This window comes from Neofelis nebulosa, chromosome 7 (genome assembly GCF_028018385.1).
Source record: "Neofelis nebulosa isolate mNeoNeb1 chromosome 7, mNeoNeb1.pri, whole genome shotgun sequence".
Lineage (NCBI taxonomy): Eukaryota > Metazoa > Chordata > Mammalia > Carnivora > Felidae > Neofelis > Neofelis nebulosa.
In genome coordinates this window covers 53,829,186-53,850,554 of record NC_080788.1, presented here as the reverse complement: position 1 = coordinate 53,850,554, position 21,369 = coordinate 53,829,186, and the positions used below count along the sequence as shown (strand labels likewise).

Genomic DNA, 21,369 nt, shown 5'->3' with positions numbered 1-21,369 from the left:
GAAATTAGTTATGTGAATGTACAGTCTAGGTTTAGGGTAAAGTTTTGTAATTTCTGATTTTTGCTTCACTTTAATACAGGTAGATGCTTCCTTATCTTTTCTGGATGGTTTTGTGGCTGAAGAACTCAGTCAGGGGGCAGCACCTTACAAACCTCACCACCAACGTCAGGAGGAGAAGCTTTCTCAGGAAAAAGGTAATTTTCTATGGGTCTGTAAGGGACATCATTTTTTTTTTTAATGCAATTCATATTATAGTCATGTAATGTAGATAACTGAGGATATTTATTTTTGTTATCTCTCTTTAAATCTGCTTGTGACTTATTTACTCTGCCTAGGTCTTTGGATACCCAGAAAAAAAAAGTTAGCCTAGAGGTATTCCCAAAGTCATAGGCTCCATATATATAAATGCCTAAGATAGTCATTCTGGAACTTTGAAAGAACTTGAAGGTGGAATTATCATGTTGGGTCACTGTGCTAGATGGAGGGCTGATAGATATTCACATGAGCATATCTACAGAGAAATTTGAGAAAAGAAGTCTGGTTACTGTGGACTAGTGAGTTTCATTTTCATTCTGAGCAATGTTATATATCTTAAGTGTGTTTGAATGCTTCCTGTAACAAAATATCTGATCAGTGAAGTGAGAAACAGCTAAGAAAGGAAAGATTAACTTCAGATTTTAGAAATGTGGTCTGTCAGGGGAAGATGCCTGTCCTGATTTTGGTAAAGAGGAAATCATTGAGGTGTTTGGATGGTGGATGGGAAGTATTTATATGAATAAAGGGAGACCATTGAGTATTATCTTTGTAGGAGTTCAGAATGTTAATACTGAAAAGTTCAATGCTGAAAGCTCTTTTTCTCCCCATTCATCATCTAATGATTTTGTCAAGTACTTTCCAGGTTCTGTGGTAGGTACAACTAAATGATTGATCTTAAAATGATACCAGAAAAGTCTAAGTTGCAATTCATCCATCTACTTCCTTCTCCTGACTCTTCCTGCATGCTGTGATTCTCCTCCTGATTCCCATATGCACATGAGCTCTTGTACATCTAGTTAACTTTTAAAAATCTTTGGCCCTTCTTGTTATTCACCTCTATAAAGACTTGGGAAATTTTCACTAAAGAATGAAAAGAATGTGGCTTGAAGTTCATTCTCAACCTCGATCCTTTCCAGGCCTTCCTTAGATGACAGTGTTTAATTTTGTTGTCTCAGGTTTGGAATTTTATCTCTTTTCCATATGCTGTCCCCTTCTATGTCTAGTTTTTTTCTCTTTACTCTTAAACTATACCTCTGCTTTTGAATTCTTTCTGCTCTTTTGTTTAAACTCTATCTGTACTTGATCTTTGGCTTAAACTCTTTGTTTTTACTTGTGCATAGGAAACATTGCTTGAGTTCTTCACTTACTTTGTTAATGCAGAGGCTGGGTAACTGGCTGTCACAGATGCTATTAAAGAGTTAAAAGTGGGACAGAAAGTTAAACTCGGTGATTGAAAAGCTTAGATTTTTTTTAAGTTTATTTGTTTTGAGAGAGACAGAGAGAGTCACTGGGGGAGGGACAGAGAGAGAGAGGGAGAGAGAGAGAATCCCAAGCAGGCTCTGCACTGTTAGCACAGAGCCTGATGTGGGGCTCGAACTCACAAAACGTGAGATCATGACCTGAGCTGAAACCAAGAGTTGGATACTTAACCAGCTGAGCCACCTAGGTGCCCCTGAAAAGCTTAAAATGAGAGGATTTTCTAGCTGAAAATGACCTCGGAATGTTTAGACAAGTAGTTTCCAAACATGGTTATGAATCAGAATCACAAAGAGTTTTAAAAACCGATACAGATTTTTGCGCCATACTCCTGTATCTTTTGTATCTGAATCTGTAAAAGCTTGGCTGTATGTACAAAAAGGTCTGTGGGAGATTCTACACAGTAAGCTTGATCCTGGTTATCAAATCAGCATTTGGAAACTGCTGATCAAGCCTGAACCCTTCACTTTACAGACAAAGAAATTAAGGTCAAGTTCATGCACCCATTTAATACCCGATGCATGTCAAGAACTCAGTTCTTCTGATTACTAATTAGCCTATTATTTTTTTCTATTGCACATTGATTTCTCTTCTATATCATTCATTTGGGTAACAACAAAAATTTATGTAGTTCTCTTTGGATTAAATGCTGTTTCCTTTGCAGGAGACAATGGAGAGTGAGCTCTAGAACCAGAGTATCCGATTTCTTATCTGGCTCTATCATTTTTCCTGTTTTTGTAATCTTGGTTAAGTTCATGGCAAACTTTGCTTCAGTTTCTGTATTTGTAAAATGAAAATAATAATTACAGAAGCTCACATTTATTTTTTATAAGGCACTTTTTTATGATTTAAGGAGGTCCTTTATGTTATAATCCAGACAGTCCATAAAGATAAATAATGCCAGTTAGGATTAGGTATAGCTGCATAGCATATTAGAAAACAAAAGAACAATATAGGGTCTTATACAAGACAGAAGATTACTGCTCTTTCCCTTAAAGGAATTCCAGAAGTAGCAGCCTGGGATTGATAATGGCTTCATGAATGTAAAGGAGGAAAGGGAGAGAAGAAAGATTTTTTTTTTTTCCAGGAAGATTCCTCCCAGAGGTTGTGCTCAGAATGTGTGCATAATTTCATTGGCCAGAACTCAAATTCATGGCAAAGGAGTCTGGAAATGTCATTTCTTTCTGGGTTGCCATGAATCCAGGGTTCTATTACTTAGAATCCAGGGTTCTATTACTTAGAAAGAAGAGGAGAATGGATATTGGCATCTGCTCTGCCACAATATCAGTATGAATTTTTATGGCTCTGATTGAATTCATTTGGGTATACAGAGTCAAAGGAGTCTGAATCTGAATAAACCTTGTTCTTTGTCAGTAAGGGAGATTTCACTTTGAAGGGTCCATTAGTCTATTTGGCATAGGAATGTGCTTAAGAACATTTTGTTAAGGAAAAACACTATCTCTTCATTCATAGCTCATTAAACATTTTTGTCTGGGAGCAGCAATTTTCAGTAGACCTGGTTTATCAGTTGTCTTTCCTAATTGGATCCTAGTTTAGCTTCTCAGGGAGGTGAAAAGATAAAAATGAAGTACTATTTGTCTTTTCTCAACTAATAGTGTGAAGACTGTAGTAGACCTTCAATAAATCATAGCTACTTTATTATTATTTGATTAAATCATCTTCAGTGCCCCTTCCAGTTTAAAAGTTGTCATTGGATTCTAGTCTTCCATTATTTTATTTCAGTAGTGACTGGTAATTTTGATAACATCTACTTTTTCCCCCCTAACTTTTGCTTTGTTTTAAATATGAACTTCTGTTATTGTTTTAAAATTCTAGTTCTCAATTTTGAACCATATGGACTTTCATTTTCTTCATCTGGCTTCACTGGACGACAGTCTCCTGCTGGCATTTCTCTTGGTTCAGATATATCTGGGAATAGTGCAGAGACTGGGCTGAAAGAGTAAGTTCTTTCTTGATAAAACTGAGAACATAGAGGAGTATTTAAATATTTTTAAATGTAGAAGGATTCCTGAAAGCTAAATTCTGCATAGCCTCTTGTTTCAGTTTTTCGTATTTATTGCTTTCAAGGTGTTGATGTTGTACAAGAGAACTTTTATTTTATTTATTTATTTTTTAATGTTTTTTATTTATTTTTGAGAGAGCACAAGCGGGGTAGGGGCAGAGAGTGAGGGAGACACAGAATCTGAAGCAGGCGCTGTCAGCACAGAGCCTGATACAGGGCTCAAACTCTTGAACCGTGAGATTGTGACCTGAGCCAGAGTCAGACTCTCAACTGACTGAGCCACCCAAGTGCCCCTGTACAAGAGAACTTTTAAGAGAGCTTGCTTACCTTCAACACAGAATAGTGTACATAGGCTTTATACACAGTAATGATGTGTGTGTTATTACTGCATATTGTATGTGTATGTATGCATGTTTGTATGTGTATTATACACACATTTATATATATATATATATATGCACACATATGTATACACATACATTTGTTAAAGAAATATGTGAGAACTTACATACACAGGTGAATATGAGCATATTATTCTACATTCCTCATAATCTTATAAACTGTTTCATTGGAAGATTGACAGAGAGATGAACATAAAATAAGATGACTGACTTCATTTAAGTAAGTGTATACTTTGCTCAAAATGCTTTCAGAGCTTCTTATCAGCCACCTGGAGAATTGGTGAAGACATTTATCTAAATGTCTTATGTGGAGCCAAATCTTCAACCATTTTAAGTAGATTTTGGTTTTCGAAATATAATAAATTACTTTTAGAAATATGACTAAGTTAAAAAAGTGAGATAATATATATAAGGTGCCTCATAAAATGTAGTGCATGGTAAATAACTGCTATTATTAATAGTGATTGTCATTGCCATAATTGTCATCCAAAAGTTGAGTTAACCAAATGAAATTAGTGATCTATCTGGATAACTAGTCAATATATTGATGTGACATAAAGTAATGAAAATGGATTCCTTCTTTGTGAAGGAGCTTCTAAAAGATATAAAAAAATTTTTTTTTAATTTTATTCCAGTGTAGTTAATATACAGTGTTGTATTCATTTCTGATGTACAGTATAGTGATTCAACACTCCATATACTATTCTGTGCTGATTAAAAAATGTTTTGAGTAATGGCCGCTTTGTTGGAATAAATGCAATAAAATTTCAAAAGTGACAACTTTAAAAGATGAAATTTGAATTTTGAATCCTCATATGTTCATTATGGAGTCAGTCAGCTTATTATATGTCCATTTTTGCATTTGTCAGTCTTCCAGCATGATGGTTATGAGAAGTACTTATCAAAAAAATGACACATAGATTATGAGGAATGAATGCTGATTGTGAAGTGATATGCTGAATGAAATTCTCTTTCTTAGCCTCTTTTTCATTCTCTGTTGACACCCTTTTCTTTCCCAGACATTTAATTTTGGTATTCCAAGCATGGGGAGCAGATATGATTTGTGAGCATTTGATGGTAGTGGTGACAGCAGTTAAGTGCCCTGAACAGAGAATTGCGGGATAAGGGAAGGAGAGGATAGAAACCCTCCAAACCCAGGGAGGAAACAGTCTCTTTTACTTGCACAACAGGTGACAGCATCTGTTTGTTTAGTACTGAACTAAGATCTGGGAGACTTGACAAGGCCTTGTAAATCCTGTATATTTACATGTACTTCTTAGCGAAATGACATTTGGCAGAGCTGCTAAGGAATTATACACTTGCTGTTTTATCATGAAATGGGACATGAGGGATGAATTTTAAATTTCTTTCCCAGGAGGACTACAGCTCACACATCATTTCAGATTGGGAACCTGTATGGTAATTGACAAGGCTTTGGGAGGAGACAGTCACTCTTGTCCAATCTCTGGCAAGCTGAGAATAAAGTAGTAGAAAGCCCAGTTTATAATTTCTTACCTTAAGCCCTATTTGGGACTATCTCAAATGGGGATTTCTAGAGCTGAGTTAAAGTGTATCCCTAATCTTTTGAAGGTTGCTTGGCCAGAATTTACATCTTTGTTTGAACGATCTGATTAAAAACAATACAAAAGTATATATGCCACATAATATCATGAATTATATTATTGTTGTTAAAATCCAGGCAAAGATGATGCATGTTTAAAACAATTCTTTTTCAGTAGGTTTCATATAAAGAAGCATATTTTGTGCTTTTATTCATTTTTCCTACTTTTTAGACTTTCGATATGTAATGCATGACAAAATTTATGTTGATAATAGGCATGTATGCAGATGAAATATGCAAGAAAATCTTTAAAGTAGTTTGAGGCTCCTTTTAGGCTTATTTTTCCTCCTCTATTTTGTCTGTTGTTGTGGTAAGGAGCTGAAGTCGGACGCTTAACCAACTAAGCCATGCAGGGCGCCCCAAACCTCATTCATTTTAATAAAATTACATTTATAATAGTTGACTATGTAGCTAGAGTTCACATTAAGAAAACTTTTTGGATTAAATCAAAGGAGTGGATTTGAATGATTTGTTGGGTTTTTTTTTTTTTGCTTTCAGCAGGATTTTATTTAATGAATTTATTGGGTGGTTATAGCCAAGAAACTTATTAAGAGTCATTTCTGATCTTTAACTCATCAGAATTAAAGGTATTTTTGAAAAGTCAGTGGAGGAAAGGAGCTAATTTATAGTAGTTTTGATTTGGACAACTTATTCAAGCAATTAAGTGATCTGAAATTTTTAACTAAGTCTAGGGTTCTAGTGCCTTAAATCCTTTAGCTGGAGGGTGTGGGGACATTGGATGAAACTAAAATAACATCATGGGATCTAGGTTTTACTTCCTGACATAGAGAATATAATACGAAAGCTGTTTTTAAGAGGTCATGGCGGGGCGCCTGGGTGGTTCAGTCGGTTGGGCGTCCGACTTCAGCTCAGGTCACGATCTCGCGGTCTGTGAGTTCGAGCCCCGCGTCAGGCTCTGGGCTGATGGCTCAGAGCCCGGAGCCTGTTTCCGATTCTGTGTCTCCCTCTCTCTGCCCCTCCCCCGTTCATGCTCTGTCTCTCTCTGTCTCAAAAATAAAATAAACGTTAAAAAAAAAAAATTTTAAGAGGTCATGGCAATGATGTGTTTTTAAAAATGCCTCAAAAAAGTAAGTTATTTAAGCAGCAGTTATTTAAGTTGACTTGATTTCATTATTAATCTCCTTAGGACAAATAGCTTGAAGCTGGAAGGTATAAAGAAATTATGGGGGAAAGAGGGCTATCTTCCCAAGAAAGAAGGCAAAACTGGGGATGAAACTGAAGTTCCGCCTGTTCCTCAAGAGAGTATAATAATGGAGAATGTAGACCAAACTATAATTAAAAAGGATCAGTCTCAAGTCCTTACCCAATCTAAAGAGGAGAAAGAAAAGCAGCTGCTGGCATCATCATTATTTGTTGGGCTAGGAACGGAAAGTACAATCAATTTGGTAAGTAGTCTGTTATAGTCCTCTGAGAATCTTTGTCCCTGTCTTGTACAAAAAAACCGGGCTCTACAAAAGCTCTTGGCTGTCATCTATACTCACAGTGGAAAATGGCTTCCCTAGCTCCAGAGCCACCAGTGATACACTTTTTATATTTCTGAAAGAGAAATTCTAATTGGCTTAGCTTGAGTCAGGTGTTCTCTGTAGTCCAGTTAGCTGGGGCAAGGGTCAGGGTCCAAATAAAGTTACAAATATGACCATAGGTATTACTCCCATGGGTGGATAGGACAGTTCTCAGTGGGAAGTATTTTCGGTAATAATAGTTCAATAATATTGATATGTCTTTGGGAAAAGTACTTCTCAAAATGGTATTTTTAATAGTAAAAGATAGGAATCAATTTAGATGTCTAACAGTAGGAGAGTGGGTACATAAGTTATATTAGCTCAGAATATTACTCAGCCATTAAAAATGATAAATACTTCATTATAAAATAAAGAATACATGTGACATATTAAGCAAAAAAACAGAATATAAAGTTTTATTTATACTTTGTTTATAATTGTTAAGGAGATAAAAATGTATTGAGACTGAAAGGAATTACCCCAAAATGAAAATAATACTCAGGCATTATGATTATGATGATTTTCAAAACTTTTTATGCTGATATATTACTATCATAGGAAAAGAATGAAAACTCAGAGTGAAGGACAGGTGCTATTTTTGAGCATCTGAGAATTCCATATAATTGCCAATTTGGTGGACTGATGGACCTACCTGGTACAAAATAGTGATTAGAGCTACCTTTTCTTCATTTTTTCATTTACATCATTACAGTGCTTTCATCCTCCCTCTCTCCTGGTGGAATTTTCCTTCCATCCCTGTAATACTCTTTGCTTGTTTTCTCTCTCTTTTTAGACCCCATTTCTATCAGACTTGAGATCCCCTCCTAAGGAAAAAAAAATTCAATCTAAAAGTTATAAATAAGTAAAGTAATGTATCTTAATGCTGTCTCAGTCAGCATTTGCAGTTCAGCAAAGTGACTTATCTTGGGTCTCTAAGATGTTTCAGCTGGCTGTGGGTATCAGTGAATGCCTGGCACTGAAGGGGCAAGTTCTCTGTGGTCACAGTGCGCCCAGGCTTATGGAACCCTGATTTGTGAACCCCGTAGCTGATGTCGAAGGATTTCTGCCCTTTCAACAACATGCAAAGCTTTCAGCTAAACAGTCTTTCTCAAGAGAACATTCATTGTGACAAATTCATTATCAGGCTTTTTTTTTGTGGTGCGCTTGAAATCAGAAATGTAAGGAGGGTGTTTTTCCTTTTAAGGTATGCTAAATCCTTTCTGGGTTAATTTTTTTACATAATCCACTCTGAGTATCAAGGCTTTTTGTTTTTCCTCATCTTTGCCTTTTATTTTGTATTCATTTTTGTTACTTTTTTAAGTTTTTATTTAAATTCTAGTTAGTTAACATAGTGTAATATTAGTTTCAGGTGTAGAATTTAGTGACTTGACATTTGCTCAACACCTGGTGCTCATCACAACAAGAGCCCTCCTTAATGCCCATCACCTATTTAACCCATTCCCCCCCTCCACCTCCCCTCAGCAACCCTCAGTTTGTTCTCTATAGCCAAGAGTCTGTTTCTTGATTTTATTCTTTTACCTTCATTTTTTAAATGTTTATTTATTTTTGAGAGAGAGGGGAGGGACAGAGAGAGAGAGAAAGAGAATCCCAAGCAGGCCCCGAGCTGCCAGCGCAGAGCCTGATGTGGGGCTTGAACCAACAAGTTGTGAGGTCACGATCTGAGCTGAAACCAGGAGTTGGACACTTAACCAACTGAGCCACCCAGGCGCCCCTCTTTTACCTTCATTTTTAAAAGTCATTTTCTCTGGGATAACAAATTCTAGGTTAACTGTTTGTTTTCTTTAAATGTTAACATTAACCAAGATGTCACTCTAGTGTACTGTGGCTTGTGTAGCTTCTGATTAACAGCAGGATAGACACTATAGAAAAAAAAAATTATTAAGCATGCAGACAAAGTAGTAGAAACAACCCAGAATGAAGCACAGAAAAGAGAAAAAACAAATGAAAAAACTCAGAACATCAGTGACCTGAGTAACAATATTGAACAGTGTAATACACATCTAATTCGAGTCCCATGGTTACTTGGAAATGGAAGTCCTTCACCCACCCACTTGTTTTCATTTTTGTGTTAGTAGAATTTTAGTTCTTGTTTGATGACTTCTGAATTGAACTATAGGAGACATCTGCTGAAAGCTGGAAGAGGTGTTGGGACTTGAGGGAGTGAGAGGGTATGGAAGAGGAACTAGAATTCTGCTTAGCTGGAATCACGCGAAGGGTGGCCACACCGTGTTAAAGCCCCTAGGAGGATGGAGATGTGGATTTAGAGTAGTGCCAGACTGCTGCCCTGATTCTAGACAACTTTGGGAGGCAAGGGGAATTGTGAGCTACCACTCCACTCTTCTTACATAGATTTGCAGACCACTCCCCAGGAGTGTTGGCTCAAGGATGGCAGATTTGCCATTCCCGTCACCGGAGTCAGTAGCAGACATCACTAGTCAATTATAAAATTCTTGCCTGCTGTATGTGTGTCAGTCATTGCCAGTTGGTTCTTGAGGTAAAATCAGTTTTTCTTCTCTGTTTATTGACTTGTGGGCCATGAAATCACGATTATCGTAGACAACTGAACCAGAGTTTGAGCCATCCATGTATTTGAGGGTATCTTCTCTTCTACAGGACAACTCTGGAAACTCAAATAACGGCTGGGTTTCTCACTGTTCTTAATTTGTGCAATTCTGTACTCTAACATTCTGAAATCGATCAAGTTTTTAGAATTGTTCACCAATGACTTTTTGACTTTCTTTTTTTGATGTTATGTATATTTAATGAGAAATAAGATTTAGCTAATAGTTCAAAGTGAGGTAACTGTCATTATTTTAGGGTTTAACATTTTATTCATCTCTGATTCTTTTGTTAATCTATGCTTTATACATAGACTCCTAACAAATTAGTAAATCGTTCATTTGAAATTATAGAAAGATGTTTAAAACTCATGACTGGTAGAATGGGTTTTTTAGATATTGTTATATTTTATTTTTGCAGCTAGGAAAAGCAGATACCGTATCTCACAAGTTCAGAAGGAAATCAAAAGTCAAGGAAACCAAAAGTGGAGAAACAACCAGTGCTCAGAATATGCCCTGTTCTTACTTTAGTTCTTCGTCAGATGTGACTTACGAAGATGATTATTATTTGGATACTTTGCAGGATAGAGGAGACAAAGAATTAAATAAGTTTTCTCTCAACTCAGAACTTTTGGATTCTGAGTCACTCACAGAACTGCCCTCCGTTGAGAAACTCTCCAGTTGCACACTGTCTACACCTTCTTTGTTCACTGATGATATGGAAGGTCTTCACTCTCCTTCGTCCACTGCAGCCTCAGTTGCTAATGAAATCTCTTTAGCTTCTTCTCTGTTGGAAGAAACTTCTGAACACATGCATTCAGATCTTGTGGAGGTCTGTAATAATGAAACCATATCAGTGTCTTCTTACAAAATTTGGAAAGATGACTGTTTACTGGTGGTCTGGTCAGTTTCTAATAAGAGTGGTTTGGAATTGAAAAGTGCTGACTTAGAAATTTCTTCTGCAGAAAATTTCAAGGTAAGACAATGAATGGTTCCTTATTTCTTTCTTAAAGGGGTAATGCTTACTTAGTGTTTCTGTTCTTCACTCTTCTGATGATTTATAAATTTCATCCACATCCTTTTCTCTTTAGCAAAAAGACCCAAAGGTGTGACAGGTGTTTTATTATTTTGAGTAAGGACGAATTATTCAAAAGAGACAAGGAAACATAATAAAGATTTTCCAGCTATATTGGGGAAGGCCATAAATATAAATATATAAAGTGAGTTTGGACAGAGCACAGTAGTTAAGAATGTAGGCTCTTGGGACACCTGGGTGGCTCAGTCGGTTGGGCGTCTGACTTTGGCTCAGGTCATGTTCTCAGGGTTCATGGTTTGAGCCTCGCGTCGGGCTCTGTGCTGACAGCTCAGAGCCTGGAGCCTGCTTCCTATTCTGTGTCTCCCTCTCTCTGGCCCTCCCCTGCTCACGCTCTGTCTCACTCTCTCTCTTCAAAAATAAATAAACATTACAAAAAAAATAATAAAAAAAAAAGAATGTAGACTCTTGACTCTGAATGCTTGGCTTTGAATCTTTCTTTTGTTACTTACTAGCTGTGTTACATGGTCAGGTTATGTAACTGCTTTGTGGCTTTCAGTTTCCTCACATTTAAAATGAAGATATTAATAGTGTCTGCCTTTACTGTGAGGAGTAAATGAGTTAATATCTGTAAAATGCTTACAGCAGTACCTAGCACTTGGTAGGTGTTAGTGTGTTATTATTTTCAGTGTGAATTTTGTGGTTTTTTGCTCCCTTTAAATGTCTCACAGAACTGCCATATTCATTCATTCTTCATTCTTGCCATAAACACTGAAGCAGAGTTCTCAATTTAGCAAAGCAGAACATCAAGGAGTAAGAATATTGAAGGATAATATTGTATACTGTCTGCTCTCTTTTTCTTTCATTGATTTATGTTGAGTGCTTGGGCATCAATTCTATTTCTTCCCTAGAGAATTGCCATTTTGATATTACGTTATTGTATGGATGTCCTTGCTGGAGTTATGAGACTTGACCAGTAGATAGTTATTTCACAAGACTGACCAATTTCTTCTGTGAGCTAAAATGTGTTGAATGGGATATTACCTGAGCCACTGACCAGGGCAGAAGTTCTGACTGTAGGTGTTCATTAGGACCACCTATGGAACTTAAAGCAACAAAACAAAACAAAACAAAATCTAATTCAGTTGCTTGGGCTCGACTCCCCATAGGTTGAGTAAGGGTGTACTGTAGCTTGAGAAAAGAAGACGTGTGTGTGTGTGTGTGTGTGTGTGTGTGTGTGTGTGTGTGTGTTGGTTGTGGTGTTTTTGGGTTTTGTTTTGTTTTGTTTTTTAACTCTCCTAGTTTTAAACATCTGGTGCTAGTCAGGATTGAGAACCAAATAATCTTTTTTTGTTGTTACTAAATTATACAGAGGTTTTCACTGCAATTTGTCACATAACTTTTACCTGTATACTATATTAATTATCTGTGCTAGTGAATTTTTCTCAAGTGAAGTTGTTAGTCATTTTTATACTGTAGTTTGTTATTAACATCTCACAATAGTATGCTTTTAAATTCAATTAAATAGAAAATTGGCATTCATATAATAGTCTGTATTGATCCTTTCTTCAATACTTTTATTACTTTTGTTTACAGATCACTGAGCAACCTGGATGCTGCTTGCCTGTAATAGAAACAGAAAGCATCAAAACCTTTCAATATAGTGTACAGATGGAGAAACCTTTTACAGAAGGGAATCTTTTTGGTTTTATAAATTATCAGATGATGGATACTCATTCTGTTCAGCTTGAATTTTCTGTAAACTTATCACTATTAGATTTCATTAGGTAAATATTTTCTGGAATGTTAATTCAAGTTACTCATTCAGCAAATATTTATTAGGCCTTTTCTCTGGACAGAAGCACTGCACTAGGTGCTGCAGAGTAAAATAATTCAAAGCTAGATACAGTCCCTACCTTTAGGGAGAGTCCAGTCTAGGGAAGAGACATTGAACAATCACATAAATGCATAAATAATTTTGAATTGTGCTTTGAATAGAAAGTAAATGGTACAATGAGTGATTATAATATGGGACCTGATTTACATTGGGGTTGATTAGTAATTTTGGAAAACTTCTGAGAGAAAGTAATATTAAAGTAATGTTTAAATTGAAATAACTTCAAAGATTCCAGGTGGCTTCTTTTTAAAGCTTTTAAAGTTTCTCTCATTTATATTTCATTTATTTGATTAATTCTTTCATAAAATCTGTTTATTAAGCTTTAGAGATCTGCAAGAAAATTACTGAAGGTTATTAAACTTTAATTAGAGATATAGTATTTAGCATTATACAAGGCACTAAGCTGTGTTACCAAAATAATTGAAAACAAATTCTTCTTTTTTCTGTTCTCATTTGGTTTTATAGATATATTGTACTGTATTCAAATATTTTTTTTTTAAATGAAGGCTGCCTGAACCAAAAATGCAGAATGCCAATAAATATCTGTAAAAAATTTTTAACCTTCACACATTCACTTGTGTTACACTGCTGTAATTTTTGCCTACTCTTTACAAGCTTTTAGTAAGAACGTGTCTCTCAGTCTGTCAAAGAGTTTTCATGGCCTTGGTGATGTAGGAGATAGAATCCAGCCTTCCAAAAACTTATACTCTCTGACTAAAAAGGTATATCCCATGGTGAGCATTAGTAACCTGAAGCAGCACAGTATGTATAATTAACAGTTCTTCTGTGTGTATTAATAAAATCCTATGTATGTTTTAAAAATATTTTCCCCATTATAAAATCAGTGCATAATTATTACAAAAATTCAAATGCTATGGAAAAGTATAAGTAAAATATAAAAGTTCCTTGTAATTCTACCCCCAGAGACCCAGTGTTAACTATTTGATCTTCAGTCTCATGAACCATTTTCAAAAATACATTTGTTAAAATCCTTTCCTTAGTCTGAGTTATGTAAGGTGCTAGATCTTCATATTTATACTCTGTACATGATGTTAATAGTGTCTTATTGTCCCCAAATTCAAAGTATATTTATATTTGAATGATTCATCAAATTACTTGGTAAAAATTTTTTTAACTTGGTAAAATTTTGCTGAAATGACTAATGCTCAGAAAAAGAACTGAGTGATTTATTGGAAAGACATTGACACTTTAATAAAATCTTCTTTTAGTATTTCCTAAGTTTGGAGGTTGATGGTAAGCATTCTAATTCTAATCATAGTTAGTTTAAAAACATAAATTTTGTGGGGCCCAGATTTACAATGATTATGTTTTATTCCCATGAGTCATTTGAAATGTATTTGTTTAGAATTAATTTCATTCTTTTGGACATATCTAATTTTAAAAATTATTTTCAGACCGTTGAAAATCTCAACTGAAAACTTTGGCAAACTCTGGTTATCCTTCGCAAATGATGTGAAGCAAAATGTAAAAATGTCAGAATCTCAAGCTGCTCTGCCTTCTGCCCTGAAGACCCTGCAACAGAAACTAAGACTTCATGTTGTTGAAATTATAGGTTCGTAGAGTTATGAAAAGGCAATTTTGTGTTTATGGAGGCTTTCTCACAGAACACAAATCAACTTTTACAAGTATCAGATTTCTTAGAGCTATTATTTCCTGTTACGAATACCTTTCAAATGAGTGTGTTGTTCAGACTTTATTAAAGAATTTTTTGTGTGGTAAAGTATAACAGGATTTACCATTTTAACCTAGTTTTAACTGTATAGTTTATTGGCATTAAGTGCATTCATGTTGTGCAACCATTGCCACCATCACTTCCATAACTCTTTCCTCTTGCCTGACTAAAACTCTGTGCCCTTTAAACACTAACTCCTCATTCCCCCTTCCTCTCCAGCTCCTGACCACCACCATTCTTATTTCTGTCTCTCTGAATTCAACTACTGTAGGGATCTCATATAAGCAGAATCATGCAATATTTGTCCTTTTGTGACTAGCTTATTTCACTTAGCATAATGTCTTCAAGTTTCATTCGTGTGTAGCATATGTCAAAATTTCCTTCTTTTTTAAGCCTGAATACTATTCCTTATATGAATATACCACATTTTGTTCATCTATTCATCTGTCGATGGACACTTGGGTTGCTTCCACCTTTTGGCTATTATGAAAAATGATGCTCTGAGTGTGGGTGTACACATACCTGTGTTTGAGTCCCTGCTTTCAGTTCTTTTGGTTAGATATGCAGAAGTAGAATTTCTGGATTATATGGTAATTTTTGTTCAATTTTTGGGGAAACTGCCGTATTATTTTCCACAGCATCTGTACCATTTGTATTCCTACCAGCAGTGCACAAAGGTTCCAGTTTCTCCACATCCTCACCAACAGTTGTTATATGTATATGAGTGTGTGTGTGTGTGTGTGTGTGTGTATGTGTGTGTCTTACAGGATTAGTAGCTCCTTGTGATTTTAATTTGCAGTTCCTTACTGATCAGTGATGTTGAATATCTTTTCACATGCTTCTTGGTCATTTGTGTATCTTGGAGAAATGTCTGAGTCCTTTTGTCTTAAAGAATTTTCAATTTATGTTTTCTTGTAGGCAATGAAGGGCTTTTGGCCTGTCAGCTACTCCCATCCATCCCCTGCTTGCTGCATTTTCGAGTTCATGGTGACGTATTAGCCCTGTGGTTCAGATCCTCCTGCTCTACTCTTCCTGACTATTTACTGTATCAGTGTCAAAAGGTAGTGGAGGGATCCTAGCAGAAGCTCTGCTTTTATTTTACTCCATCAAAATAAATGGTTTACATAGATAAACTTATTTACCAAAGTAAAAAGAACTCCTGGTACTTCTAATGAAAATGGGGATTATTACAAGCTGTGGTTTTATGTGTTTTCTTTATGAATCCTGATATCCTGATCAAGAAAGATCCCTAAGAAACTGTATCCTTAACCTTTTACTCAGGATTGTACAGTATGTTTGGGTCTCACAAAAGTGACCTGAACTAATGTTATAAACTGCTAATGATTTATATGTCACTTAGTGTAGAGGGACTGAAAATATTTATTTTGTTATAAATAATTTTATAGCAAATTTACTCTAGTGCTAGCTGATTTGTAGTAAAGCCAAGTCTCTGTTCTCTGCATTAATGGTGGGGGAGTCGGGGGGAGACATGGCATTGATCATCCCAAACCTAATTTGTATTTGGCTTTGGAATGCAGTGTAAGCTTTTCCTTTTCGATAGGGAAGTCATTACTTTCAATTATGTTTTGCTTGGATCAGTGTTGAAATAAATTGGCACAGCACACACTAACAGTTTAGGAGATCCATGAGCATGCTGGATATCAGGGGGATTCAATCTGTGATATAGTTTTTATTGTAGATAACTTGTTACACATAATTGCAGATAATTCAGCTACAGAATTTGTCCGTTTTCCACTTGAACTTATTTTTAAAATTCAAAATGAATCCTTATTTTAAATGTATTCTTATTTTAAAAACCCAGAGCCATTTACAAAATATTGTCATATAAAAACATAACCCATAAGAGGACAGAATACTAAAACAGATATAAAAGGACTTTGTAGTTATGGCAACTATCTTAGTTACCATTTAGGTCCATTTAGGTCCTTTTGACAAACTAAATTTTGTGAGTATAAATGGAAAAACCATCTTTCCTGGCTTTTGAATCTGCTAATACTCAATGGATACAACCACAACAGTGACTGCTTAAGTATACTGTACAGATTCTTCAGTAAGATACATCATTTTCATGTTGTAATTGTGCCTTTATGGCCTATGTCAGAATTCTTGTCAGTGAAAGAAGAAGTTAGGCCTACTATGACCAATGGACCACAATCTTGAGATTGTACATTAAAGTTAAAAACTGAAATAGTAAGTATTTTATAAAATCTTATGGTGCTGTGGAAAATATTTATTATTTCACTTTTTCTGACACTTCACCATGGAGACTGTTCAGGTAATACAGTTTTAAGTCATTGCAGTTAATACTCTGGTTAATTGGTACTGTTTATCACCTACGTGTGGAATTCTGGTTTAAATTATCTCATTAATCATAACTGATAAAGATACTAAAGGGATTCCCTAGAGCTGTTAGGTTTTATTACTTTTTTGTGTCTAGCATTTTTCTCCCTAAAAACAAAAGCACTGTTTTTAAAAATTAATTTTAAAGTTACCCATTTTTAAAAATGTCACTTCTTGTTAATTTCATGTTTTTAAAAACATACAGTAAAACCTTGCTATGAAAGCAATGATAAGTGACTAGAATTTCCTGAGTAGGTTTCTCTTTTGAATAGAAGGTCAGATTCATCTTTATGCTCCCAGCAGTGTCATGTGAAGAGAATGAGCTCTCTTGGATGTGGTGGACACTGGTAGCTAGACTTACAAGCTTCCTCTTTATTTCTGCCTCTGTTAACAGCACCCCTCTTCCCCAACCCCCAATTCTGCTGTTACTCTGACAAAAAATTAGGAAGTACCCTCTCACTTTGTAGAGGAATACAGTATGTGGCAAAGGAGGTGCTCCAATTTTCTGTGTGTCCTTACTTCTGCGTGTGTGTGCATGATCACCAAAGCTAGGCTGAGTATAGAGCAGTGTGTGTAAGGTGCCCAGCAAGCAGATGGACGACTATCTAGGAGAGATTATAATGGGCTACTCTGTTGCTTTGTTAAAAGGTTGGTCGTGAATGGCAACAGCAGTTGTCATTAACATGGCTTGGCCAACAGAGCTGTCTGATGGTGGGAGATGTGTAATGGTAGGTTAGGGCCGGGAGCATCATTTTAGCTTGTCAAAGGGAACATAGTGTCACTTTTGTTCTTTCTGAATCCACTAAATAAAAAGTAGAGTAATGGAGTTTCCACTGAAACATTTAGTAGAATGTTTACAATTTTTATATTTTTATGGCTTTAAAACAACAGTAGGAAAGAGTAAATTTTAAAGAACTTCGGAGCAGTGTGTATCTGCCTAAATTAATTCAGTGTTTTAAGTTCTAAATCAGGCATCACCAACCTTTTTTGCATTGCAGGAAGACGTGACTGTAAAGTAGGGAGCATGATTTTTGTGGGCAGATAATCCTCTTTACCTTACAGTCATGGTTTAAAGTGAAGGGGCAACATCTGGAGTAGAGCTGTGGTGGGGATGCTCAGCGTGTGAGTTCTGTGCCAGGCACCTTCACTGAGAATGCAGGTGGCGGCAGGTGTGACTCTGGGGGAGAATAAAGGGCAGACGGCAAAACCTTAAGAGCAGGTGAATGAAGAAGGATCAGGCTCCCGCCAGAGTAGTCCCTGTGGAGGTGGGCGGATCAGGCTCAAGGGAAAGTGGGGCCCTGAGTAAGGGTACTTCTGAAGAGAGGGCAGATGGAAGGTGAGCAGTTACCAAGTGCTAATGTGCCAAGTGTGTCCGCATGTTCTTTGCAGAGGGGCACTATTTAAATAGTAACCTGCTATCCTCTACCAAAATACAGTTGTGCTGAAAATGCAGTATTGTATTTTTTCCCTTATTTTGTTTCATGTCAGTAATGTTGTAAAATATTGAGTTCTTTGTCTTCTTTTTTATGGATGAATGTGATCTTTGTCTCATGATTGTGAGCCACTGCAAGTGCACTGAACCTATTCACAAGTCTTTAAGGTGTTTTGCTGTGTTAAAATTTTAGAGGGAAAAATGCAAGTGAGAATAACAACCTAATAGGCATTAATGACTTTATTTTGGAGTTGAATTCTGTAATTTGAAAAACAATTTGGCTAAATATGTAATAAATACAAAGTGATCTATATTGTTCTTTGGTCTGTATATTTTTTATTATCTAAATAGCTAATAAGTAATCCTATTCAGTAATTTGATAGGGTTGGTGAAAAGGAGCAGAAGCAACTGGAATGAGATGAAAAGAGTGATTTACTCATTTCAGTCCCTCAAAGAATCTGGCCTAATTGGTTAAAAGTAAAGATACTGCTGTTTCTGTGTGATGTTCAAAGAGAACTTTGTGGGCTTCAGGCATGGATTCATTCTCAGGTGTGTGTCCATATCCCCTAGGTCAGCTTATCCTAGCCTGACCAGAGCATTCAGAGCAGTGCTTTCTTTCCACGATGCCCTCTCTGTACAGCCGCCTTAAGATGCAAGAAACACAGTAAGTCGAAAGGTGATTTAGTGAGTCTCTGTCTCTACGTTGTATCCTAAAACACAAAGCTAGATCAGAAATGGCATTTAAATCTCACTGACTTATGCCTACTATTGGCTATATAATGTGTGGCAGGCAAGAAGTTCTGAGACTTGAAGCTCCATCTTTGGGACACTGAAGGTAAAGGAGGTTTAAATGCACCACACCCACTGCAGTAATTGACAAGAAGGGACTCTTAAAGGGAGGGATGGCCTGCTGCCAAACCTGGTAGTCAAAGTTAATGATTGTATGAAAGTTACTTGTTTATGTGTGTGCATAATGAAAGACTATGAGCTTTTTATGGTTAAGAACCATGCATATATTCTATTCTGTGTTCCTTTGCCTGATGCATAATATAGGCATTCAGTAATAGGGACTCAGCCTACTGAATGAATGACTAAAAAGACTTGTCCCATCAAAGTAAATAATCTGAGACCAGGTAATATCTAGGGATTGATTTAGCAATCCTGTGGCTCTCCTAGAAGTAAAGAAAAGTGATCAGATGTAGTTTATAGATATAAGTTAGCAGAAAGGGGTTTTGGTGAAAATAGCTTGTGCCAATTTCTACCTGGTGGAAGAGAGGAAGCATGACTGCTTGATGAGACCTTTACCAGCCTGAAGGTTAAGTCCTGTGAGAAGTTGCCATGCCATTTAAGAGATCTCTCTGCAGATACAGTGTGATTACAGATAGATACTATGACTTGGAGGAGGAGGACGTTTCTGTGTTATGGCAGATGTTCATGAAGTTTTAGTGATCTAAAAGAACTGGTTTTAGGACAGAAAGCAGTGGACATTTGATCAGTGAAGTTAATGATAGCTAATGAATGTGATAAGGCAGATTTACTAGCTAAGCTAGCATTACATGTTTCTTCAGAAGAGTGAGCACTGTGATAGTGGGAGGGACAGCTATAAATTAATAAGGCCAACAGCATCAGGAAAGTTGGGAAAGAACAGTTCTGAATAAAGTAGCAGGAAGCAGAATTACTTAAAAGGAAATGTGTTTCCTATGCATCATGTGGGAAACTTTATGGTAGGTGCATGGATCCAAGACAAGATGGTACCCAAAAGATGGGTCCAGAGAACCCTGAGAACTTAAAGATTGTGAGTTGGAGACAGGGAGGATGGGCTTGGGCATGGGGGAGAGACAGAGGATGTCAAACACCGTGAGTTTTCTGGAGCATCTGTAATGCTGCAAATGTAGTGAGTTCTTCTAAGTGGTTGCAACTAGATTGCGGGCTTCTTTCCAAGAGAAGAGTCAATTTTCTTTAGTTATTTTAAACTATTTTTATAAGTGGATGAGTACTTTCCTTCCCCAAAACATATTGCAGATACCACTAAATAGGTGGCCTTAGGAAGTTTTTTCCTAATGAGGTCTGGCAGGACATGTGCTAAATGGATGGAGACTAGAGCCCAGAGATTGTTTTTTGTATTTCAGTGAGAGAAAAGTACTTGGAAATCTGTTTAATTGTACAACTCCATCCTTTATGTTGTGTGACAAGTAGGAAGTAACAGAAGCAAGGTGTGATATATTCTTAGGGAGAGGTGTTTGGTCTGAATTGCTACTGTATAATTTAATGAAGTTGAGGGCAAAACCGGTGACTGGAACAAGCTGGTCTCCAATGATGATCAAGGTATAAGACCTGATAGATCAAGGTTAAGAATTTATTTTTTCATCTTAGTTGACTGATTAATGGTTGCTGGGGTTAAACAGAAGAGTTACGGTGACCTGTGGGAAAAACGAAATGATTTGGACCCAAATATTGGACCAGTCTTCATCCACAGAAGTGATAAGTGTCTTTTGTTATTCATAAAAAGCCTTTTTAAGCACATCCGAGTTCATGCTCATCAAGTGACTTACAGTGGCGTCGCTACAGAGCCTCAGGACGGGGTTGGTCACCAGAAAGACCCAAGATGGAACTTTCAGCCCCACTCACCTACCTCTGGGAAGGGAAAAGGGAGGGGTAGAGTGGCTGGAGATTAAGTTCTAGAAAAACTCTTGAGTAGGATTCATGAACTTCCATGTGGGTGAAGCATCCCATTTCCATGGGGACAGAAGTTCCTGTGCTCAGGACCCTTTCAGACTTTGCCTGATGTACCTCTTCATCTGGATGTTCTTGAAGTGTGGCCAGTCAGAATTGAGATGTGTTTTCAGTATAAAATTGAAATGTGTTTTAAGTATAAATATTGGATTTCAAAGACTTCATGCAAAAGTAAAATACTACTATATATTAAGAATATTGAAATTGCATTTTAGATATATTAAACCAAATAAAGTGGATTATCAAAATTAATTTTACCTGTTTCTTTTTAATATGGCTACTAGAAAATTTAAACTTCATACATGATTACATTATGTTTCTATTGGATAGTGCTGTCATAGATCTAACTTTCAACTAAGATCTCAATTTATAGTCCTATAAAGGCCAAATCTAGAAAAAACAATCCGTGATTATTCTATCCCTTGCTTGCTGCTAATTCTGATATTAAATCCATTATTCTTAAACTTTAATGGCAATTCAGAGAGAATTATATCTTCTTAAAATGGAGAATTTTCCTCTACTTCTGGAAGAATTTGATTATTCTTGTCTTTGTCTCCTTCC

At 36.3% G+C, this 21,369-nt stretch overlaps 1 protein-coding gene across 3 annotated transcripts in view; it reads left to right on the top strand.

Annotated features, from left to right (window-relative positions):
• Positions 1 to 21,060, top strand: part of AP4E1 (adaptor related protein complex 4 subunit epsilon 1) — a 61,810-nt gene extending 40,750 nt beyond the window's left edge. For 2 of the 3 annotated variants that reach the window (XM_058737735.1, XM_058737737.1), the window contains 7 exons: positions 80 to 194; positions 3,349 to 3,472; positions 6,705 to 6,963; positions 10,081 to 10,635; positions 12,289 to 12,479; positions 14,005 to 14,162; positions 15,201 to 18,386. In XM_058737735.1, coding sequence (XP_058593718.1) covers positions 80 to 194; positions 3,349 to 3,472; positions 6,705 to 6,963; positions 10,081 to 10,635; positions 12,289 to 12,479; positions 14,005 to 14,162; positions 15,201 to 15,361 — 1,563 coding nt within the window. In that variant the 3' untranslated portion in view covers positions 15,362 to 18,386. Of the gene's footprint in view, positions 1 to 79; positions 195 to 3,348; positions 3,473 to 6,704; positions 6,964 to 10,080; positions 10,636 to 12,288; positions 12,480 to 14,004; positions 14,163 to 15,200; positions 18,387 to 18,645 lie in introns of those variants that run through there. The other variant, XM_058737736.1, reaches the window with a different exon arrangement.
• The last annotated feature ends 309 nt before the right edge of the window (positions 21,061 to 21,369 follow it).